Source organism: Panicum virgatum, chromosome 4K (genome assembly GCF_016808335.1).
Source record: "Panicum virgatum strain AP13 chromosome 4K, P.virgatum_v5, whole genome shotgun sequence".
Lineage (NCBI taxonomy): Eukaryota > Viridiplantae > Streptophyta > Magnoliopsida > Poales > Poaceae > Panicum > Panicum virgatum.
The window spans coordinates 37,535,689-37,560,023 of NC_053139.1; the positions used below are offsets into that span (position 1 = coordinate 37,535,689).

General features: G+C 48.1%; 2 protein-coding genes across 6 annotated transcripts; both read left to right on the forward strand.

Moving 5' to 3' along the window:
* Window positions 1-5,316: 5,316 nt before the first annotated feature.
* Window positions 5,317-9,030, forward strand: LOC120703826 (protein FAR1-RELATED SEQUENCE 5-like). The gene is made up of 2 exons (XM_039988011.1): window positions 5,317-5,862; window positions 6,510-9,030. The coding sequence occupies exon 2, from the start codon at window positions 6,579-6,581 to the stop codon at window positions 8,592-8,594; it is 2,016 nt and encodes a 671-aa protein (XP_039843945.1). The 5' UTR covers window positions 5,317-5,862; window positions 6,510-6,578; the 3' UTR covers window positions 8,595-9,030.
* A 176-nt stretch (window positions 9,031-9,206) lies between these two features.
* LOC120703827 lies at window positions 9,207-22,339 on the forward strand. 5 transcript variants are annotated; one of them, XM_039988013.1, is made up of 10 exons: window positions 9,207-9,754; window positions 9,839-9,976; window positions 18,579-18,647; window positions 18,737-18,808; window positions 19,418-19,500; window positions 19,595-19,726; window positions 19,933-20,143; window positions 20,423-20,542; window positions 20,719-20,771; window positions 22,077-22,339. In XM_039988013.1, the coding sequence occupies exons 1-8, from the start codon at window positions 9,296-9,298 to the stop codon at window positions 20,468-20,470; spliced, it is 1,212 nt and encodes a 403-aa protein (XP_039843947.1). In that variant the 5' UTR covers window positions 9,207-9,295; the 3' UTR covers window positions 20,471-20,542; window positions 20,719-20,771; window positions 22,077-22,339. The 5 variants fall into 5 exon arrangements, with proteins under 5 accessions (XP_039843947.1, XP_039843948.1, XP_039843950.1 ...); XM_039988014.1 differs by having other exon boundaries at window positions 22,109-22,339; XM_039988016.1 differs by having other exon boundaries at window positions 22,120-22,339.
* The last annotated feature ends 1,996 nt before the right edge of the window (window positions 22,340-24,335 follow it).

Sequence of the window (24,335 nt, forward strand, 5' to 3'; positions counted from 1 at the left end):
GTAGTGATTAACGTCCAAACAAATCACATTCAGACATTAATCTAGGTGTCAAGGAATGGTCATAACAAATCAAGGGGTGGCTATCCAACCATGTTTTTAGCAATCAAAACACATGCAGGTTTGTAAAACAGGCCAATAGGTTGTGTTTATAAAAACCAGGACAAAATATGCATCAAAGGATGGGATTGAACTTGCCGTCTTCAAAGCCGAGCTCCTGCTTGCGGTACTCGTTCTCGGGCTCTGGCTCGCGGTACTGCTCCGCGTACTCCTCGGCGTTCTTCTCCTCAGTCACTCCGTCGGTTACGGGCGAGAATGGCACTAGGACAAACAAAACACAAACAAGCACAAACATAAAATAAAATGAGCTCAAGAGGAGATGAAAATTTGAGGAATATATAGTATATGTTTTTAGGAGAATTTAGGAAGAAGAATCAAGTGATTTGGAGCTCGGATGGTGAAGATATGTGATTCCAAAGTTGGGTGCTGTTTATATGTCGAAAATAGAAAAAGAATATGGGTCATTTGGCTGGGCTTTAGTTTTTGGACTGGTGGGGGTCGTGTTGGGCTTTAAAAACTCGAGTGGGCTGCTGGTTGGTGACATGTGCACCTGGGCCTCAAGGTCTATGAGCTTTATGTGCTCAGGAAGGGAAACAGGGGGCAGGGAGGCCGTCGACAGTAGCGCCGCCGGCTCCCACGGTGGCTGCTCGCCGGAGCTCCACCGAGATCGAGCTACGGTCCACCGTTTCCAAATCCGATGGGCATGGGGAAAGAGAGGAGAGTGAGGGGGTTCAGTTTTGGAGACTCCGGGCGTGGGAGATGGTGTGGAAGGCGGTCCGCCCCGAGCAGTCATGACTGCGGCCATGGGAGCCTGTGGGGAGCTCTACTCCGGCAAGGAAGAAGAAGGTGACGGCTTGGGGAGGGTCGAGGAGGGTGTGGGGGTGCTCACCATAGGAGGAATCGAGCTAAGATGGCTTGGTTGGGGAGATCGACGGTGGCGTTCGTGACTCTGTTCTTGGGGAAAACAGAGGAGCGAGGAAGAAGGCGAGCATGATGGCTTTGGCGAGCTCGGGATGGCGAGGACGGCAGGTTGGGGCGGCTTTTATAGGCACTGAAAGGTGGTGGAGGGGGGGCGCGGTGGTCGGCTGGCCGGCAAGCATCCCAGCGGCCATTAATGGCGCTCGGCATTGGCGTGGCGTCACGGAGCGGCGGCGCGAAAGGCGAGGCGAGCACAGGATGACGCGACGGGTCGTGCGGGGGCCGAGCGGCGCGGCGAGCATCTCGGGTGCGCGTGGAGCGGGTGCGCGTGGAGCGCGTGGGGGCACAAGGAGCTACGCGTGCCGTGCGTGAGAGCACATGTGAAGGGACGGGTCGGGCAAGCGAGCTGCAGAGGCGTGGACACGACAGAGAGCTGCTCGAGCATGGCGAGATGGGCACGACAAGAGGGGGCCTGGCTTGGATGGCTTGCACGCTGCGGCAACTACTGAAACAAGGTGATCAGCATGCTGTGGATGGCCTGTGTGTGTGCAGCTTGCATGTGCAAGCACAAGAATGTGGAGGGGGAAAAGAGAGCAAAGGGTTTATGGAGAATAAAAAAAAAGGATTAACTTGATAGAAAGTGCACGGGAAAGATAATTGGAGGTAGATTAGATGCATGGTGAAAATTATATGAGAAAGGAGTTTGAGCCCAAAAGATAAGTTTTTGCAATAGATTTTGAAAATGATTTTTAGCGAGTGAAATTGGTTAGTGAATTTTAGGGATGTTACAATTCATTACTGCAACTGCCCTTGTCACAAGAAGAAGGGCCCTTCATCTCCGCCATCACCGACTGCACCACCTGCAATGGGTGGATACTGCGGTAAAGGCTCAATACAGTTTGCTATGTGGGGGTACGGCTACTAAGACTACCCTAGTGCTAGTGACATGCTGCATCATTGTGTTTGTTGTGTTTTCTTAAATTACCTAAGGCATGTTAGGTTAGTTCAGAATCTGTTTATCCTAGTTTGCAACGGGTTCTGCCATGTCACTACATGTGTGATGTGTGTTTCATTACCGTTGTATTATGATGTAATCTTGATGGTTTATATTGTGTAATGCAGTTCTTAGTTCTTCATTCTTACCGTTATATTTGATGTGTGGTTCACAGTATTCTAGGCACCTGAAAAGCTCCGAAAATATTAAAGGCAAGTTCAAAGGTTCAATAGATTCCCGGCTAGAACTGTAAATTAATGCGACAAATTACAACACACAGATTCAAGCTCTTAACAGAAAACATAAACAACTAACTGAAGTGGCATATGCACGCAACAAGTAACTTCTTGTTGCATCTAATCCTACCATGCCTAAGAGAATGTTAAATGCCGGGATTACATGGTTGTAAATTACTGAGTTCACCGAGGATATTTGCCCTCACTAATTGCTTCGGGCCCTGCTTCCTTCGCACGACGTGTCCTCTCTCGCTTTCTCTCTCTGTCAGCTTCACGTTCCGCCGCCACCTTACGATCCACCTCCTCCATCCTCTTGCGGATCTCTTCTTGCTTTTTCTTGCGCTTCTCCTCTTGTTGTTCCTCTTGCTTCATTCGGCGCCAATGTTCCGCAATCCACCTTGCATGTTGTTCCACAAAGTCCTTTGACTGCTGCGACTGCACGGTATCGAACCACTGCACAAAATCACAAAGAGGCGGAGGAGACTATGTCCAACAAAAGTTAGAATCATAATACAATGTATTTAGAACACAAAGAAAAAAAAGCGTATGTTGTCGTGCTACCTTAGCTCGGTCTTTGCCGTATCGCTTAGGTGGATCATATTCGTAGTTCTCACACATAAAGAACCTCATCCCGTAATCATCGCCTAAACATCTGATTTTATTAACTTGCACAACGAACCGCAGAAACACATTGGCACATCAGTTCCTTCAGGTATGGTTGTTTCATGCTTGCTCCATGGAATGTAGGTTGATCCCGAGGAAGACATTGGTGCTTTGGTGTAGTGCACGTAATGACGAGCAATTATTTCAACAATGCACATATTCCAAACAAAATCCATGCGTCAAAAATCAAGAGGGCATAGAGGATACCTTGCTCTTGTATATCTGTGCTTTTAATCGATCTTCCCAAGGTTAAATTTCTGGTTTGGGCGAGTGGAGGTTCTGATAAAAATCGAGAAGGGGGAAAACAAATGATAGAAGCTCGGAAAGAAGGGGGGATATATGGCAGCGAGCTCGGCGCCACAAATTTCGGCGCCGGGATCCATGGCGCCGAGGTCAGCGCCAAGATCTGCAGCGCCGAGCCTTCTGCCACATCAGACATCTAGTTTGTACGGGTGTGGCACCTCAACGCCGTATTCCGTGGCGCCGAGACTTGTTAGCTCGGTGCCGTGGACTACGGCGCCGACCTCAGGGGTCCATTTTCACAAAACTTACAAAAAGAGTCTATATGTGAAATTCTTTCGCGAAAAAAACTAAAATTGCAAAAAAGACGGGCGAGCGGGCAGGTCGCCTCCCCCCCCACCCCCAAGAAAATACAGAATCGGATCCGAATTTTGATGAAATTTCTGAACTTTCATTTAACTCATCAAATATACAAGAGTTTTTGGAGATACTCTTAAAAATGTCCAATTCCTGCAATTCTATTTCGATTTATTGTAGAAATGTCCAATACCTGCAATTCTATTTCGATGACCAAATGGTCTGCTCATGACTGGTTGAAAAGCGAAAGCATCTCTACTACTTTAGTTCCACAATGAGTTTAAAATATTATTGTTGCTAATTATCCATTTCTGCTCTAGGCGATACATAAAGCTCGCGCTCGTGAACTACATGAGTTCATTGAAGTTCATCGTAATACCCAGAGACAGGGAAACTCGTGTCCAACTTCAAGAAAAATCTAATCTAGCACCTCTGGTAACACCAACAAACACATATTAAATAGTATGTACTAGTTTGTATTTTTTTTTAGATTATACAATACAACTCAATCCTATTTCTATAAACATTTTTGAAGACTGAGTCATCAAATTCTCGAGATTGACAAATTCACCACAGATGCCTATTTGTCAATGGGGACGTCGCTTATCACTTACTAATACTAGAAGTCAAACTCAAAACTTCAAATGCTTCCGAGATTTTTTTGTAACCACTAGGCTAGCCCTTTTCGCGTCTCCTCTCTATCTGCCTCGCATAGTATCGCGGCGACGGGCACAAGGCGGCCTGTGCGCGTGCCGCCCAGCGTCTTGGCCCAGCAGCGCAAGGATTAGTCTCATCTTGCTTCCTAATTTCCAGCATCAGTACCAAACCCAAACTTATGAAAATCTCTTTCCAGAAAATTAAAAATATTTAAATTATTAAAAAATTTATATTCATGCTAATGCTGTTTTTCTTATCTTAAAGAATAAAAAAGACTTCTGCACTCAAACCCGTTTGGCAACGCTCCCTCCGCTCCACATGAGATTCTAGGAAGCGCTCCCAAACGGAAAAATGGCACCGGCTCCTCGGCCAAGACGACCAAATGTGAAAAATGGCACCGGCTCCTAAGCCGGGATCGATCCACCTGACATCCAGTGGGCTGCTGCCTAATGAGAGCTTGTGTTTGGTAAAATAGTGGGCTTCTGCCTAATGAGATCTTATTGTTTGGTAAAGTTCCGTCGGATTTCGATTCTTTAAGAGAGCTGATTTTTTGAGAGAAATGATTTTATTGCTGAAAGTGATTTTTTATGCTTTTATCATATACTCTCTTCGTCTCAAACTATTAGTTATTTTGACTTTTGTAGATACGTAAATTTTGATATACATCTAGATATAATAGTATATATATCAAGATGCGTAATAAAAAATATATATTTAGAAAATTCAAGACCACTAATAATTTATGATGGAAGGAGTAAATTACTAAAATTAGAATGATGAATTACTTTATAGAATTAGAAGAAGCAACTTAACTTCCAATCTCGCAGTTCACTTTATAAAATTATTTATAGAGTCACTTCACTTTAAAAAAAACTCATTTAGCAGAGCTTGCATTGCGCGGACAATTAGCTCTGATCTTGTTTGGTTCATGAGACTTATACAAAAGTCCCTACACTTTAGTCCCACTATATAGTCCTTAAAGAACTAAATAGGAAGGATTTTTAGGGATTTTTTGGGCTGTTGGAACTAAAAATAAAAACACCTCCATGAGAGACTTCTTGGGACTTTTTAATGACTTTAAACCCTGTTTAATTACTTTAAACTTTGTTTAAGTTTCCAAATCAAACAGAAAGAAACTAATTTTTTTAAAAAGGACTAAAGTTTTTAGCCCGGAGACCGAAAAGGCAAACACACCCTAGTTCTCTTCCGCTCCCCGCATCCGTCCGCTCGCGCACCAGCGGACCAGCCCCGACGCCTGCAGGGCCGCCGCTCGCTCCCTCACAGCCGGCCGCACGCGCCCCCGCCAGCAGGGCCGCCGCTCGGCCCCAGTCCCTAGGCGGTCGCTCGATTTGCTACTCGACGAGGTCGATTCATGGAAGGAGCAGCTCGATTTGCTGCTCGCTGACCCATCGCGGGCGTGCGCGGAGCTGGTGCCACGAGGGAGCGCCACCAAACGGGCTACAGCGGCTGGGAGCAGGAGCAGCGTGGAGCTGGAGCTGGAGCGGCGGGGAGCAGGTTCAGAGCGGTGGCGAACGCACCCCCTCAGCCACTCCCTTCTCCTTCCGTCGTGCCCCACCGCCACCTGCCCCTCACCGCCGGCGACGGCGTACCGCGAGCCGTAACCTCCATCCACCGGGCTTTCTCTCGTCGAGAGGCGTCTCAGACCCGCCATCTGTGCCGGCGGTCGGCGCGCAGAGTGGAGATCCATCCGGGGCTCCGAGCTGATTCCTCCAGTAGCTGGTAATAATCACCCCCTGTCCTGCGGTTGCTCAAGAGTTCGTCTCGCTCAATGGGACCTCGTTGTAGCGAGCGTGTGCTGCTGTGTGCCTCTGTTTGCAACTAGTTCCGGCACTTCCTCTCTCTATTCGCTTAGTTGCGGATTTGCTGGCTCACCTTGCTGAGTTATCACCGTGCCAACGGAATCCATCAGCCCATGGTTTTGATTGGATTCACCGCCTTCTTGTTCACTGCGAGAGATCAATTTCAGTTGGGTCAGTAGGAAACTTGGTGCCGAGGTGCGGTTTATGTTCCACTAAGTTTTGGGGTTTAACTGTACCCCCAGTGCCACCCCCCCCCCCCCCCCCCCCCAAACACCCCCCAGCTATGTGTCTGCAGTTGAGTGGTTTGTGCAACTGAACTGCCCGAAGATTGAGCTGTAGGCATAGTGATGGTTAGAGCAATTTGAAACTAGTCGTGCTACGGTATGTGATGTGGGTGCTCTTGGCTGCTGCTAGGAATGGTGAATGTTAGCTGTCCAATTTGTGCCACATCCATGATGTTTTGCTAACCCCCCCCCCCCCCCCCCCCACCCCACCTCTCTTGAAATTCAAGCAAAAATGTATGTCTGATCTCTTATCCTGTCTGGCCGGGCTATCTGATTATTGCAGTGATTTATTGCACTCGAAGGATTGCATCTCCCTTGAAAATTGGAAGTTTTAGACATTTGGAACTGTTGAATGGAGTATTCGTCAAGTGAAGATGAGGAATTGGTTGAAGATTTCATCGATGTTGAGGATGATATGGGTACTGAGAATATTGACCAAGGAACTGCTGTGGTGGCTTCGCAGATTCATGGTATTGATCCCTCTGATGGAACCATGCCAACAACTGGAAATGAGCTGCTGATGGCAGCTGATGTGGTGGGCAAAAATGATGAACCATGCATGGGCATGGAGTTTGAATCTGATGCAGCTGCTCGGGCGTTCTACAACGCATATGCCTTACGTTTTGGGTTTGGGATCCGTGTTGCACGATCCCGTAGTGAGCGGAGAAAGGGTGTTGAGGTGCTCATTATGAAGCGTTTTGTGTGCTTAAAAGAGGGACATCACAAGAAGAAGCCTGTGGAGCCTAGCAACAAGAAAAAGAGGAAGCGCCTCTCTATACGGGATGGGTGCCCAGCGATGATGGAGGTTGTGCGTAGGGGCCCAGATAAGTGGGTTATCACGAAGTTGGTGCTGGAGCACAACCATGTTATTGCTAGTGCAGACCGGGCACGGGAGGTCCAACTCCGCCGCCTCTCTGGGAAATTTCAGGAGCATGAGAACCAATTGCAGGAGGTGGGAAGAAATGTGTTTGGAGATACAGATGCACAAGGACTGTTTGATTACTTCAAGATAATGCAGTCAGAGAACTCTGGTTTTTTCTGTTCTATACAAGTCGACAGTAAGAACTGTGTAAGCAATGCAGTTTGGGTTGATGCAAGAGCTAGAATGACCTACACATACTTTGGGGATGCTGTTTATTTCGACACTACTTATAGTCAAAATGAGAATATGCTGCCCTTTGCAGCTTTCACAGGTGTGAATCACCATGGTGACACTGTTGCTTTTGGCTGTGCCTTAATTTTGGACAGGACGGAATCTTCATATGGTTGGATTTTTGAGACATGGTTGGCAGCAATGGATAAACGATTGCCATTTTCCTTTACTACCGATGATGGCAAGGGAATGGCAGCTGCAGTTGCCAAAGTATTTCCTCAATGTTTCCATCGTCTTTGCAGATGGCGAATCTTGTCCAGATGTAAGAAGAAATTGACTGATGTCTACACGAGATTTCCTGGGTTCCATGATGAGCTAAAGAGATGTATCAACGGGTGTGATACTGTGCCTGTTTTTGACATGGTCTGGTGCTCCATTCTTGACAAGTATGGCCTGAGAGATGATACTTGGCTGCAGTCACTGTATGAGATAAGGCACAAATGGGTTCCTGCATATCTAACCAGCTCCTTCTTCGCCGAGTTGTCATTAACTCATAGAGTAGAAACAGTCAGCAGGTTTCATAGGAATAACTTCACTGCAAGGGTTTCTTTGAGTACTTTTATCACTAGATTTGATCAGTACGTGGACGGTTTATATGCAAGTGAAGCTCGGAAAGACATCATTTCATTTCCTCCTGAACAACTTCTGAAAACCAACACGGTCTTGGAAAAACAAGCGGCGAGCATCTACACCAGAGCTGCATTTGAAACATTCCAGGTGGAATTGATTGAAGCATTGCAGCATTATGCTGTCAAAGTTCAGGACGGACCATACATGAAGTACTACGTCCAAAGAGATGGTGATTCTCCTGCCAGGCATACTGTTTTCTACAACGTAGCTGAGAAGAAGGCCTGGTGCGATTGCTGCCAATTTGCCTTCTCAGCGATACTTTGCAGGCATGTCCTTGGGGTGTTCGTCTTGGATGGTGTCATCATGCTTCCGGAGCCATGCATCACGAAGCGATGGACAAAGAAGGCCAAGACGGGGCCGGAACTGATTGGGCTTAATGTCGGAAATGAAAGTGGCAGCGCAGATTCAGTGGTTTCCAGATATAATGATCTTGTTCGTGACGCCATGAAGTGTGCCGAGAAAGGAGCTGTATCAGCCGGCGCCTTCAAAGTTGCAAAGGAAGTGCTGAGTAAGGCGTTCATGGAGATCAAGGGTCTTGGGGAGAAACTGAACAAGGATGCTCTGCACTCTGCAGCAAGTAGATAGCAGATAGCAGCAACTTGATGCTTTGGAGGGCATGTGAGAGGTTGATTTGGGCATCTTTTGTGAGGAATTTGTTGCCGCACCATGAGGATGCACTTTACGTCTTTACCTGCTTGCAACGATGACCTATCGACATGTCAGGCTGTTGTCAAGAAAATCCAATCTTGCTGATCGAGTTGCATCTATCAATGCTACAGTGCATCCTTCTGTCTCCACCTGACTTTTTGTGGCAACCAGCTAGTAATTTCTGGGGGTATTTCTGGCCTCCTGGCTGAGTGCCTGAGTGCTGCCTCTGTGCTTATGACGTCACGAATCACAACTACTGATTACTGATATACAGGATGGTGTGCTTGCTCTTGTACAGTTTATCTTATTTTTTGTGGAAAAAACAACAACTGACGGTGTTCTTGCCTTCTGCAGTTTAAGCTTGTTTGTTCAATTGGTCCGTTTCTAAGTAGAATCTGTTCATTTTTAAGGGCAAAGTATGAGGCCTGAGTGGTTGACTGTAGAACTTCACTCTCGTTCACTCCGGGCCTGTGGCCAGGAATTGGGCAAGGCCCACCAGCGAGATCTCCTGGCCCAAATTTTAACACGCGCCCAAAAATGAATCGAGGAAATTGCAAACGGAAAAAAATCAAGAAAAAAAAGTGAAGCGAGCGAAAAATAAGAAACGGCTCGAATACGAACGAAACCAAACGGCAGGAATGGCAACCACCACCACATCCCTCCGCTCCCGCCTCATCCTCCCACCGCCGCCGGCGTCCCACGCCGCCGTCTCCCTCCGTCTCCGCCCACGCGCCTCCGTACTCCCCTCCTCTTCCTGGAGGAGGAACCTCCGCCTCGCGGCACGTGCGGCGCCGCCCGGCGGCGCGGTGGCCCCTGCGTCGTCGTCGTCGGCGCCGGCGGCGAAGGAGGAGGAGAAGGATGGGAGCGGCGGGGACGAGGGGCTGTCGGCGCCCGACGCGGAGAGGCTGTGCGAGTTCCTCCGCGCCGACCTGCCGCACCTGTTCGACGACGTGGGCATCGACCGGTCCGCGTACGACGACCGCGTGCGGTTCCGCGACCCCATCACCCGGCACGACACCATCGACGGCTACCTCCTCAACATCCGCCTCCTCAAGCTCCTCTTCCGCCCCGACTTTTACCTCCACGCCGTGAAGCAGGTTCGGCGCGCTCGGCCTCTGGCGAGGACGCGGCGGGATTTCGCTGCCCGTGGTGGATACTGACTCTGCTGAATTTGGTTCTAGACAGGGCCGTACGAGCTCACCACGAGGTGGACCATGGTGATGAAGTTTATGCTCCTGCCGTGGAAGCCGGAGCTGGTCTTCACCGGGCTGTCGATCATGGGCCTCAACCCGCAGAATCTCAAGTTCAACAGCCATGTGGTAAGCACTGTTTTCTTTTATCAAGGGACAATGAAGATTCCAGAAAAAGAAAATAGTCGTGCAGCTCACGCAAGCCATTATGTGCTCTACGCAGTTCCTACTTCCTAGTATAGCAGTATTTGCATTATTTGGTACCTCCCTTGAGAATTAAGATAAACCATATACGTACATACCAATGTGGACCATGGACAATAGTAATAAATATAAAAAACAATATTAGGACTATGGGTTGGTTGTCGGGTCAACTAGTTATCACACCACAAAAATTATTAGAGATTTCTCCGACGAGTTGCCTGCCTGTTTTCACAATAGTTTTTTTTTCTCGAATACGCAGGAGAGCTGCGTATCTTTGTATTAATAGAGAGAATAAGTTGGCCCCTTACAAGCAGCACACCTCACTCCGAGCCGAGCTGTGAGTGGCTGAGATACAGAATGTTTGGTTTCTTAAAAGTAAAAGAACACTTGACCACGAGACCCACTCTGGACAAAAATAAAACTTATCCTAGTCCAATGGCTTGACCAGCACTCAAGGAGTTAAGGCTCCGAGCGCCTGCAAGACACCACAAATGGTGTTCATCCTTGAAAGCCTGAAACAAGTTGTCCAAGCTCGGTCTGGCACCCTCAAAGACGCATGCATTTCGATGTTTCCAAATGATCCAAGCACCCAACACAACCAATGTATTGAAACCTTTCCGTTTGTCTTTCTGGATCTTTTTGGCACTCTTCCCCCACCAATCTGAGAAAGAGAATTTATGTCTTGAGGGGACACAAAGCTGCCAACCAAAACTTGATAGGACGCGAAACCAGAAATCTCTGGTGAATACGCAAGTGGTGAGTATATGTTGGATATCTTCGGCTTCCTGATCACAAAATAAGCAGCGTTCAGGATGAGGAAGATTTCTCCTAGCCAAACGGTATGCTGTCCAACATCTATTTCTTACAGCTAACCACAGAAAAATTTTGCACTTTGCAGGTGCCCATGTTTTCCAGATTCTGTGCCAAGGTTCAAATGTAGTTGCCCCATTGAAAAAGGCCAAGTATGCTGACTTAGCTGTATACTATCCTGAGGCATCCAATCTCCAAATGTGAATGTCATCTTCTTGAGTAAGCACGAAATCAGATAGAATATCTGCCAGCTGGAACAATTCATATAGCCCGATTAAAGATAAACCTCCTTGTATGTCATGCGCCCATCTGTGATCAACCAAAGCATCTACTACTAGGCGTATGTTGCGAGCACGTGTCGGGACCGCAGCAAACACCATTGGTGTGAGATCATTGATCGAGTTACCATGAATCCATCTGTCTGTCCAGAATTTAGTAGTAGATCCGCTACCAATTGTAGTTTGCAAAGCAATCTGAAAAAGTGCAGCCACATTGGCGTGTATAGGAATATCCAGGGACAGCCAAGGTTTGCTTGTATCAGTTTTTCTGAGCCAAAGCCATCTCACCTGTAAAGTCCAACCCATGATTTCAAGATTCGAAATCCCCAAGCCACCCAATTCTAGTGGTCTTTGCACCTTTTTCCAAGCTACCAAGCAGCAGCCACCCTGTACTTCTCGCCTTCCCTTCCAAAGAAAAGCTCTCCAACAACAACAACAGCAACAACATAGTCTTTTGTCCCAAGCGAGTTGGGGTAGGCTAGAGATGAAACCCAAAAGACACAAAGGTCACGGTTCAGGCACGCTGATAGCTAGTCTCCAAGCGCTTCTATCCAAAGCTATCTCTTCAGAGATATTCCAATCCTTATGGTCTCTCTTAATCGACTCGTCACAAGTCAGTTTAGGTCTACCTCTACCCCTCTTTACCTTATCGGACACGCTTTAGAACCCCACTATGCACCGGCGCCTCAGGAGGCCTCCGTTGGATATGTCCAAACCATCTCAACCGATGTTGGGTAAGTTTCTCTTCAATTGGTGCCACCCTACTCTTTCCCGAATAACTTCGTTCCGGACTTTATCCCTTCTTGTGTGCCCGCAAAACCACCGCAACTTCCGCATCTCTGCTATACTCAGTTGCTGGACATGTCGCCTTTTTGTGGGCCAACATTCAGCACCATATAACATCGTCGGGCGAATCGCTGTCCTATAGAACTTGCCTTTTAGCTTTTGTGGCACCCTCCTGTCACAGAGGATGCCAGAAGCTTGACGCCATTTCAACCAGCCAGCTGAGATTCTATGCCTAACATCTTCATCAATGTCGCCATCTTTTTGTAGCATTGATCATAAATACCGAAAAGTATCATTCTGGGCCACCACTTGCCCCTTGAGACTAACATCTCCACCCTCATGCATAGTCGCGCTGAAATCGCACATCATGTACTCGGTCTTGGTCCTACTAAGCCTGAACCCTTTCGACTCTAACGTACGTCTCCACAACTCTAACTTCCTATTAACCCCTGCCCTACTCTCGTCAACTAGCACCACATCATCAGCAAAGAGCATACACCAAAGGATATCACCAAGAAAAGCTCTTCGAATCTTGTTAATCGCTTTGATGAACCATTTAGGGACATTTAGTGCAATCAGGACATGTATTGGCAGAGCTGAGATCACAAACCGCACCCAAGTTGCTCGACCCGCCATGTTCATCAGATTAGCCTTCCAACTAGGCAACTTGTCACCGATCCTTTCCACCCAAGGCAAAAGGTCCGTTTTCCTTAGTTTCTTGTCGGATATTGGTAGACCCAAGTAGGTACATGGGAATTCGGCAACTGAGCAGGCCAACGTTGAAGATATATCTGTGATTTCAGTTTCTTCACATCTGATGGGAATGACACAGCTATTCTGAAAATTGGTACAGAGCCCTGATGCTTCTCCAAACACTTCTAATATTTGCGTGGTCAGATTCATCTCGTCTTCAGTTGGCCGAATGAATAATGCAACATCATCTGCATACAAAGAAATCCATTGTCCATCATTACCTCTTGTAAATGGCTGTAACAAACCCAGCCCCTATGCCTTGGTGAATAGGCTGTTTAAGACGTCCATGACCAAAATAAATAGCATAGGCGATAGAGGATCGCCTTGCCGGAGGCCACGCTGATGTCCGATTACTTCCCCAGGTTCTCCATTAACCAAAATTCTTGTGGATGCCGTTGTGAGTAGACGAGAGACCAAATTGCACCAAGCAGTACCAAAACCCAAGTGTTGCAAGATTTCCAACAGAAACGAAGTCTCAGACTGTGCTGCGTGCCCATTTGTAGTTGGTAGTTATGCCACACAAAGGCTTTTTTTATCACAGTCAGTGTTCATGGTACATCTTCCCCCTACATTGCAGTGCTTCTTAATTACCTCCCTGAGAACTGGTTTTAGCGGTTTCTGTGGCCAGACAAGGTTTGTTGCCGACGCATTCGTGGGCATCACGTACAAGCGGACTCGGCTCAAGAAGACGTCCACGGCAACAACATCTAGTGGCTAGATTTCCTTTTTGTTAGTCCATTTTCAGAGTTTGTTAGAAGGATAAACATTGAGTATTGTTAGGAGATAGTTTGTTACAGCCGGCTACTTAAGGAGCTCGGCAGATTTGGTTTAAGGTTAAGCAATAGATGATATCATAACAACTCAGAGCCTCCCAGGGAGGGCGAGTTACCTATCTCTGTATTGCCAAGCCATCTACTATATCATCTGGTATCACCCTTCCGATCCTGACCTGTTCGCCCACCCCTCACACACCTTCCACTAGCCTCCGATCGACCATCGCCATCTCGACGATGGGAAATCTCTCCGCCGCCGATTTCAAAGCCAGCATGGACAAGCTCCTCGCCGAGATCACCTCGGTCCGCGACGAGCTCACCACCCTCAAGGGCGATCATAGTTGCCTGACCGTCGCCGTCAACCGCCTCCAGTCCGACAAGCATAAGTCAGAATCCTCCGGCGGTAACAACGACGACGAATCACCACCACCACCCCCTCCGCCTCCTCCTCCACCCCCCATACCACCCACAAACTCCGCTTCCCCAAGTACGACGGCAGCGACGATCCCATCGGCTGGCTCCACAAGTGTGAGCAGTTCTTCCGCTCCCAGCGCACGCCAGAGGACGAGAAGGTCTGGACCGCTTCCTTCTACATGGAGGGACCGGCTCAGCAATGGTACTACCGCCTGGAGCGCAACCAAGGCGTACCTACCTGGCAGCAGTTCGTCGACGGCGTCAATCGCTGCTTCGGGTCGCCCGTGCGCAGCAACCCATTGGGGGAGCTCACCCACCTGCGCCGCACGGGTACCGTGGCGGCCTACCAGGACGCCTTCCTGCAACTGCTCGCTTGCTGCGATGATATCACCGAGCGCCAGCAGGTGGACATCTTCACCGCCGGCCTCCGCAACCCCCTTCGCATTGACGTCGAGATGCAGCGACCCACTACACTCGAGGACGCCATGGGCTTGGCGCGTGCCTTCGAGCGTCGCTTACAGATCGACGATGACGACGATGTCCGCTCGCCCGTGCGCGTGCCACCGCGCTCGGCGCCGTCTTCCTCGCCGCGCACGCCTAGTGCCATGACGGCTCGCCCCATCTAGCACACGCAGAGCGCGCCACACCGCCTGGCTCCCAAGCCCGGCGTACGCTTCACGTGCCTGACGCCACAGGAGATGGCGCAGCAACGGCCTCTGCTTCAACTGCCCAGAGAAGTTCACCCCCGGCCACATCGACCATTGCTCCATGAAGGGGATCTACTTACTGGAGCTGGACGACAGCGCCCTGGTGGATGCCGCCGCCTCCGACGATGAGATCGAGATCTCCCTCAACGCTATCACCGGCATCAAAACCGGCGACACCATGCACCTAGCGGCGTCCGTCGCAAGCACTTGCATGAAGGTGCTGGTGGATTCCGGCTCCACCCACTTCTTCATCGCCGAGACATCAGCGCGCCTCCTCGGCGCCACCATCGCGCCGCGCTCGGATTTGTCAGTGGGCGTCGCGAGCGGCGATCGCGTGCCCTGTAGCGGCGTTCTTCCCGCGACACCGGTCACCATCGGCACGGAGCGCTTCCTCATCGACTTGTACGTGCTATCGCTGGGCGATTACGAGCTGGTGCTGGGTTGCCAGTGGCTCAAGTCCCTCGGCCCCATCCTCTAGGACTTCGACCGCCATTCCATGGCGTTCTGGCGCGACGGCCACCACGTCCGTTGGGTCGGCACCGAATCATCCCCGTCGCCCCGGCTCCGCGCGATGCAGCACAAGGATCTGCTATCACTGCTGCTCGCGGAGTTCACGGACATCTTCACCGCGCCGACGGAGCTACCTCCCCCACGCCGCTGGACCACCGTATTCACCTCCTTCCCAACACGGCGCCTGTCGCGGTACAGCCATACCGCTATCCACAGCTGTCAAAGATGAAATTGAGCGCCAGTGCGAAGACATGTTGCGCCAGGGCCTCATCCGCCCCAGTACGTCGGCGTTCTTGTCGCCGGTGCTCCTCGTGCGCAAGAAGGACAACTCATGGCGCTTCTGCATCGATTATCGCGCCCTGAACGCCAAGACCGTCCGCCACTTGTTCCCAATTCCAGTCGTGGATGCTCAATGAACTCAAGGGTGCCACGTTCTTCACCAAGCTTGATCTCCGCAGCGGCTACCACCAGGTGCGCATGCACCCGGAGGACATCCACAAAACGGCGTTCTGCACCCACCACGGCCACTTCGAGTTCGTGGTCATGGCGTTCGGCCTCACCAACGCGCCCTCCACGTTCCAAGCATTGATGAACGAGGTTCTCGGCCCCTACCTTCGCAAGTTTGTTCTCGTCTTCTTTGACGATATTTTGATATACAGCAAGCTCTGGTCCGATCATCTTCGCCACATCCGAGCTGTGTTCACGGTGCTGCGCGCACACCGCCTCTTTCTCAAGCAATCAAAGTGCTCCTTTGCCGAGCGCAGCGTCGCCTACTTGGAGCACATCATCTCCGACGCCGGCGTCGCCATGGATCCGGCGAAGATCGAGGCGGTGCAAGCTTGGCCTCAGCCGCGCACGGTCAAGGCGTTGCGCGGGTTCCTCGGCCTCACCGGGTACTACCGCCGCTTCATCAACGGCTACGGCGCCATGGCTGTACCCCTCACGGCGCTGCTGAAGCGCGAGGCGTTCCTGTGGTCGTCGGAGGCCGCGGCCGCATTCCTAGAGCTCAAGAAGGCGCTCACCTCCGGGCCGGTGCTGCACATGCCCGACTTCACAAAGGGCTTCGTCATCGACTGCGACGCATTGGGCTCCGGCTTCGGCGCCGTTCTGCATCAGGGCCACGGCCCAATCGCCTTCTTCAGTAGGGCACTGGCGCCGCAGCACGCCAAGCCGGCCGCCTACGAGCACGAACTCATCGGCCTCGTCAAGGCGGTCAAGCACTGGCGTCCGTACCTCTGGGCACGCTCCTTCACAGTGCGCACGGATCACTTCGCCCTCAAGTATCTGCTGGATCAGCGCCTCTCCACAATTCCCCAGCACACATGGGTGAGCAAGTTGTTCGGCTATGACTTCAAGGTGGAATTCAAGCCGGGCAGCCAGAACGTGGTCGCCGACGCCTTGTCGCGTCGCGAGGAAGACGCCGTCGAGCTGCAATCTCGCGCACTGTCCTGCCCCGACATCGAGCTGTTCGCCACCTTTCGCCGGGAGTGCGCCTCACTGCCGGAGATCATCGCCAAGCGCTCCGAAATTGAGAGCGGCACTGCCGGCGCCGCCTGGTCATTGGTGGACAGGTTCGTCATGCATCGCGGCCGCATCTTCGTGCCGTCGTCCTCCTCGCTTTGGCCGCAGATCCTGGATGCCGCTCACGGTGCCGGCCACGAAGGTGTGGAGAAGACTCTGCATCGACTACGGGCATCATTTTACAATCCCAATGCCAATCGCCTGGTACCGGATCATGTCAAGAGTTGCGCCGTCTGTCAGCGCAACAAAACAGAGCATCTGCACCCGGCGGGGCTGCTCCAACCATTGCCCGTGTCCACGGCGGTCTGGCAGGACATCGCCCTGGATTTCGTGGAAGGATTTCCCAAGGTCGGCGGGAAATCGGTGGTTCTCACCATCGTGGATCGCTTCTCCAAATACGCGCACTTCATCGCGCTAGGCCACTCGTACACGGCGACAACGGTGGCTCGGGCCTTCTTCGATCAGATTGTTTGCCTCCACGGCATCCCCTGCTCCATAGTAAGTGATCACAACCCGGTGTTCACGAGTTCCTTCTGGCAAGAGCTCTTCCAGTTGGCCGGCGTCAAGCTCTGCCTCAGCTCCGCGTTCCATCCGCAAACCGACGGGCAGTCGAAGGTGACCAACCGCATCCTGGGCGTCTACCTCCGCTGCTTGGCAGGCGATCGGCCTCGTAGTTGGCTCCGCTGGCTGCCCTGGACAGAGTTCATCTACAACTCCTTCCAGACGGCCCTGCGAGCAACGCCATTCGAGGTCGTCTATGGCCGAACGCCGCCGTACATGGCCTTCTACCAGCCTGGTGTGGCCAGGGTCACAGCGCTGGATAGGCAACTGCAGAACAGGGATGCCTTCCTGCAGGAAATCAGAGAGCGGCTGCTCCATGCTCAGGATCACATGAAGCACTACTACGACCAGGGGCACCGCGACATGGTCTTCGAGGTGGGCGATTGGGCGTGGCTCCGTTTGCACCATTGCTCCGCCGCCGGCATCGTCGACAAGAACGCTGGCAAGCTGGCGCCCCGTTTCTACGGGCCGTATCAAGTCCTGGAACGGGTGGGTTCCGTGGCCTATCGCCTGCAGCTGCTAGTCCGCGCCAAGATCCACAATGTGTTCCATGTGGTCTTTCTGAAGAAGCACCAAGGCGCCCCTCCAGCAGCTCCAGTTCCTCTGCCACCGGTGGTGCACGGTCGCGTCGTTCCCACGCCGGCGTCCGTCAAGCGCGCTCGGCTCAATTATGGCGTCTGGGAGCTCTCCGTGCACTGGGTCGGGCGTGATGCCTCCGACTCCACTTGGGAGAAGCTGGACGAATTCAGGGAGGCATACCCTGAATTTCAGCTTGAGGACGAGTTGTTTCGAAAGGAGGGAGGAAGTGTTGCCGACGCATTCGTGGGCATCACGTACAAGCGGACTCGGCTCAAGAAGACGTCCACGGCAACAACATCTAGTGGCTAGATTTCCTTTTTGTTAGTCCATTTTCAGAGTTTGTTAGAAGGATAAACATTGAGTATTGTTAGGAGATAGTTTGTTACAGCCAGCTACTTAAGGAGCTCGGCAGATTTGGTTTAAGGTTAAGCAATAGATGAGATCATAACAACTCAGAGCCTCCCAGGGAGGGCGAGTTACCTATCTCTGTATTGCCAAGCCATCTACTATATCAAGGTTTGGTATTCCCTCATTTAAGAAAAAGCCAAGGATAATCATTTCCCAGTTGTCAAGTTTTGTCTACCCCTCTTGTGAAGCTCTACACTAGCAGTTTAGTTTCAATACTTTACCAAGGAAAAATACCGGTACATTAGGCTTTCGCTGAGATATGACAATGCTTGCCACCTCAGTGATTCGTATTGGTCCTGCTGTCACCTGCTACATGGGCTACAGTAGTTTTTTGCTGGCCAAATATCCTTCATTTAGATTGTAATGATCAGCAATGTAATGTTTTTCATTAAATGGTACTGTAATTTTCGGATACGCTGAAGTGCAGGATCTTTGGGATTCGATCGAAAATAATGAATACTTCTCTTTCGAAGGATTATGGGATGTTTTCAAGCAGGTAATCTTTCATAGTTTCATCAACCTATATTTTCCTTTTCACACATTACAAATATTTAGAGACTCTTTTTTTTTTTGCATTTTGCACAGCTACGGTTTTACAAGACCCCAGACATAGAAACACCAAATTACCTTATTCTAAAGAGGACCGCACATTATGAGGTATTAATGCATCATCTATACTGATTTCTTATTTGATTTGTGCTTGATCTACATTTTTTATGTACTCAGCAATCTTGTGTGTCATCTATACTGATTTACTATGCCCTTGATCTACAATTTTCATGTACCTAGAGCAATCTAATATATCATCTTACTGATTTACTATGTGCTTGATCTACTATTTGGAGTACTCAGAGCACTATAATGTATCATCTTTACTGATTGACAATCTGCTTCATCTACAACTTTTGTGGACTCAGAGCTATCTAAGCCTTAGGTTGTTGGCAATTGGCATCTAATGGCCCATACTCGTTTGGTGCTTATCAGTAATTATTATATTGGACAAATATATTTCAGATATCTCTGCACTATTATGTCTAACCAAATCACTTCTTCCAGTTCTTTCAAAGATGAATAACAATATTATTCTTATATTTTTGAAAACATGGATTCCATGTGTTGATGTTGATTTATAAATATACAGCAAACGCTAGCATGCCCTCATAATCCACACTTTTAGAGTAGTAGTCAGTAGAAAGGTTAATTATAAATTTTAGTTCTTCACATACTTCTGCAGGAGGTGAAATTTATGAGCATAACTAATTTCAGGTTAGAAGTTATTCACCATTCTTAATAGTTGAAGCAAAAGGAGATAAACTGACAGGATCTTCAGGATTCAATAATGTAACTGGGTGAGTTGTTCTATACGTTACAGTATCAGTAAATATGTCACATGGATTCTCGAAATTCCATGTGTCTCAACACCCAACGTACTTATACATGTAGATATATATTTGGCAAGAATGCTTCATCCGAAAAGATTCCGATGACTACACCTGTCTTCACTCAAGCTTCTGATGGCACACTTTCAGATGTATCCATCCAGATAGTTCTGCCGATGAACAAAGACTTGAATAGGTATATCCAGGGATTCAGATCTCAGCTCCAGGTCTCCTATTTCTTGTTATCGATTTTCCTTTGTGTTTTGCCACTTTCCACTTTTCTCTTCTGAATTTTACATTTTTAGGGTGTGCTTTTTATATTTTTTGATAAGGTAAATGAAGGGGATATTTTTAATAATTTGTATGGTTTTACTTTGTGGCTAATGGTATTTTCTATATCAGTTTACCAGCTCCAAATACAGAAGCGGTTACTTTGCGGAAGGTAGAAGGAGGCATTGTTGCAGTAAAAAAATTCAGTGGACGACCAAAAGAAGAAATTGTGCTCCAGAAGGAAAAGGATCTACGCTCCCAATTACTTAAAGATGGACTGAAGCCTCAGCAAGGTTGTTTGCTTGCGCGTTATAATGATCCCAGGACAAAGAGCTTCTTAATGGTATGTTTCCTTGTATATCTTCCATTTTAGTTTAAATTAATGTATGAAACTAATCAATTTTTGTACCTTCTATGTTGATTTATGAAATTCTAGATGAATTCCCCTCTCATAATTCTAGGAAAACTGCATGGATTTCCTTCAGAAAATTAGATTGATCATGTTCTAGGATATTGCATTTCCCATCTCTGCCCACGGTTCCAAAAAAGCCACTTTGATCTTTTAACAGTTGTATTCTAGATTGTTCCTTTTAACTAAAAGTCTGCTCTTTCTTGTCCAAAGAGGAACGAGGTGCTGATACGGCTCAATGAGTTCACACTGGAATTGTAATCATCATAGCTGGCAACAGATTTATGTAACACTAGGTGTTGGGCTTGGATATTTCAGTGCATCATTAGAAAGGTAAATATGATATTTTGTTTGTGAACATCACCTGCACATGAACTAGATGTCATGTATGGCTACTTATCATTTTTATTTGAAACATTTTTTACATGTTAAATTCTGTGCATCATTGTTACTGCTGCATTTTCAGTCTGTCTGAGCCTGAGCTGCATTTGGTTTTGGTTTCTGTGCAGGGCAAATCTTGTTGATGGGTGGATGTCCTTTATGTAAATGTAAATTCTGAAAGGTAATAAGCTACATGATAAAACAATAGATCACTCTATTATGTTTGTACAGCAGATTTTGAATTGACAGAAAAAGGTATTAGAATGAAGGTAGATCAGAAATACTCTTAACCTGGGCCTTAACTTCTCGTGCTTCTACAATTGGATTGGGTTGTCACATCCTGGGTGCACTGATCTGATCTGTTTTTGGGTCAACTTGGCCCTGTACAATCTAACACTGAACATTGAACTGAACTAGGGCTCCCTGACTATGAATATTTAGCAGAACTGACTGTGCTCTAACTAGAATTCAACGCTTGTCCATAGGCTTTAGCTGATAACAATAATTATACACTTGCCATGCACTGTCGGAAAGCATACTCCCTCCGTCCCAAAATACTAGTCATTCTAGGATTCAAAATTTGTCCCAAAAAACAAGTCACCCTACTCTATTTAGAAAGCGCATGTGCATGTAAGAATCAATTAGTGCCAAATATGGATAATATATAGGGGCAAACATGATCATTTTACCTTCTTGTTAATTTGTCTTAGAATTCCTAGAATGACTAGTATTTTGGGACGGAGGGAGTATACAATAAATGGGCCATTTCGGTGGAGGCTTGAATCTGCATAATCTGGCAAGTTGAATATACAGGTTGTCTAATTATGAAATGCAGTTGCCTCCTTTGAGTTCTGACTGACCACCAAACACATCATCCAAATCAGGTTTCAGCACTACCTTAAGTATGTTTGGTCAGATAGGGATTGTTGCATTGCATGTTTTCTAGCCCCAGGCGTGCATGCAAATCCAGTCTGTGCCCACTGCCCATAGATGCTTAAGGTTGGTGTATCTGTATCCTTGTCAAGCTGTCCTTCCCCTCCAGGCATGCAACCCGTACTCCTAGTAGTAGGTGATAACTGACGATGCCTCCAGAACCATTCATCCCCTTTCCGTTTGCAATCGTAGGTAACCGAAAAGGTTTAAGAAACCCTGGGAGGTAACACTTCGAATATAACACCCCCAAACTCGTCGATGAGGATGATATTGCTACCTGCTTCATATACTTGATCAAAGTAATGCTGCAATAGAGAATTTCAAGAAGATGTAACAAGATGGTTGAGGGAACTAAATTTGATTGTAACATTGATTTATTTGCATTTGTTTCACAAAAGCAGGTCAGTGTAGCATTCTTATAATGAGGTATCTATGTTTATTTGCAAAAGATATGTGAAAGAGTGCAAAACTAGGGGGAGGAAATAGGCAGTCTAAAGAACTATACATTGTACACGTAATTGATAACTAACTTAGATCATATGATTTGTGCCAGTGTTCTCATCCATCTTTCGCTTGTGCGTTAAGCCAATGGACAGGCCTTCACGCATGACGGCATGGTGTTGAGTGAACCAGTGTTTCATGTTTCATGCGGCGTGAGTAGCATGAATATAGCTGGCTAGGCCCGCACTGAGTGTACTATTACTGTGGATGTAGTGTGTCATTTTTCCTTGTGGAACTGAACTCTTAATTTCAAAAACTTAGAAAAGTCTGAAACCCTCCAAGTGATGTTTGAATTTCAGTTCCTCTCCTGGATTATGAATATTGTCTTAAAGCGTCCTTGTATCTTGCTTTACACATAAAGAAAAGGAGCTGCACATGGAGAACTAGCACAATTTGGCTTGAATACCAAGGAACTTTATTATCTGAAAATTGCAAGAAATTGCACATGGTGCGTGGGGAATACATAAATAATCAAAGTCGTCTGACTTCATGTACTCTGGTGCAATTCCAAGCTAAAACATGTCAAATCCCAGCCATCTGGTCTTGCTCCGTGAATGGCTGAATGATCACATGAAAGCTACTGCTTATCAGGTGAGAGTGGGATCACCAGTTGGAAAACAAAGCCAGGAACATGACATCAGACATACAGATACCTTCCATCAGAAGTACTCCAAAGTTACAATTTGGCTGCTTTTCATACATAACACCAAAATTATGTCTTAGAGTTCTTTGTCGTGCTTAGTCAATGGTTGCATTGATAAAGTTAGGCGGCGCATTTTTTATATTAGTATGACACGTGATTTTGTCATGCTGCTTTGTCAAAACTCAGAACTATGAAAATTCAAGTCAAGCCTGTTGCTTGGTTGGTCGTTTAATCTGTGCCTTTTCTGAGAAGGTTGATATCTTTACGTGTTGAAACTTGAAAACCTATCCACTTCCCAATGCCGAGTATGCAGCGCAAAAAGGTAAAGATAGGGAGAATTTTTACAATAATTGAAAAAAATAAGAGCCGTCCATCTAATAGAATCATATGGTGGTCAATGTAGAAAGTACCTAGGCTGAGCTACCTGGTGGTACAAAAATATGGGGACCAAGTACCAAAAAGTGAGACCGAATACTAATTTAATTTCAGTTTTGTAAACACCTTACAATGATTAATGGTCAAAAAAATTCAAAGCAAAAGTATATGAAAGTACCCATTGGTACTTTACAATCATTGTAACAAAACTCAAAGATGGGGCAGGGCTCACATTGCAAACAAGCATAAAAGTCAACACTGAAACTCTGAAAGCTGACTGCCATAATCTTTCTTCTGATGTAAAAAATGTCCCTTCTTATTTCTTAAAAGCTTTTGTTGGCCTAACTATTCAAGAAGTTGTGTCAAGATTGAAAGACACCTACTACATTTTATTTGTCATAACATGTGATGTAGCTATGCTAGCAGTAGGGAAGTTGTGAGTTATTTTCGGTAAGCAGGGCCGTCGATGGGTCAGCGTATGAACAGTTGATGATGTGGCGCGGCGCCATCACTGTGAGAGCAGCTCTTCCATAAATAGGCTTCAATTCCTTCCGTGGCATGCGCACGCATGCACAACAATCTTCTTTATAGCTAACAAACACTTGAGTTTCCTAGTTCATTTTTCTTTCAAAGGCCCTACCAAATGCGTACACAAGTTTACAAGGAACCATCCGTGATCTTAGGGTCCTTGACCTGGCTCCCAAATCCCAATTGAACCTTAAATTTTGGTTGAAACAGTGTATCTAATCTAGGTACCTCAGGGCAAGATAAATCTGTATTAGATTGCATCTAAATTTCTCCTAACAACAACACATTCACACATTTTTCCGATGTGATTTCTTCAAAATTTGTATTAGCTTCTTTGTAGGCGTGTACTAGAAGACATTAAGTGTGGTATGTGTACATGTACTTGAAGGGAAAAAAAGGTGAAGTAGCTGTTGCTATATAGAATATGGTAGAGCTAGCTATAGATGTCCATTCGGGCCGCCCGGCCCGGCCCGGCCCTATTCATTAGCGGGCCGTGCCGGGTCAGCCCACGGACTCCGCTGACGGCCCAGGCACGGGCCCGTGGGCCTGTTTCGTGCCGGGCCAGCCCGCAAAGCCCGGCCTGCTTCTCGGGCTCGGGCCCCCCGTGGCCCACGATGGGGGCGCCGGTGCTCGGCCGCGGGAGGCGGCGCGGTGGACCGGCGAGGCGCGGGACTGGCGAGGCGGCGACGGCGGCGGAGAGGAGGCGCGGGACCGGCGAGGCGACGGCGGTGGCGGCGGAGAGGCGCGGCCATGGCGACGGCAGCC

Excerpts from the sequence above, each read along its gene's own strand:
- LOC120703826 (XM_039988011.1), top strand. The coding sequence starts at position 6,579 with ATGGAGTATTCGTCAAGTGAAGATGAGGAATTGGTTGAAGATTTCATC.
- LOC120703827 (XM_039988013.1), top strand. The coding sequence starts at position 9,296 with ATGGCAACCACCACCACATCCCTCCGCTCCCGCCTCATCCTCCCACCG. Across the intron at positions 19,727-19,932 it reads ATGAACAAAGACTTGAATAG|TTTACCAGCTCCAAATACAG; the intron begins GTATATCCAGGG and ends TTTCTATATCAG. Across the intron at positions 20,144-20,422 it reads GGACAAAGAGCTTCTTAATG|AGGAACGAGGTGCTGATACG; the intron begins GTATGTTTCCTT and ends TCTTGTCCAAAG.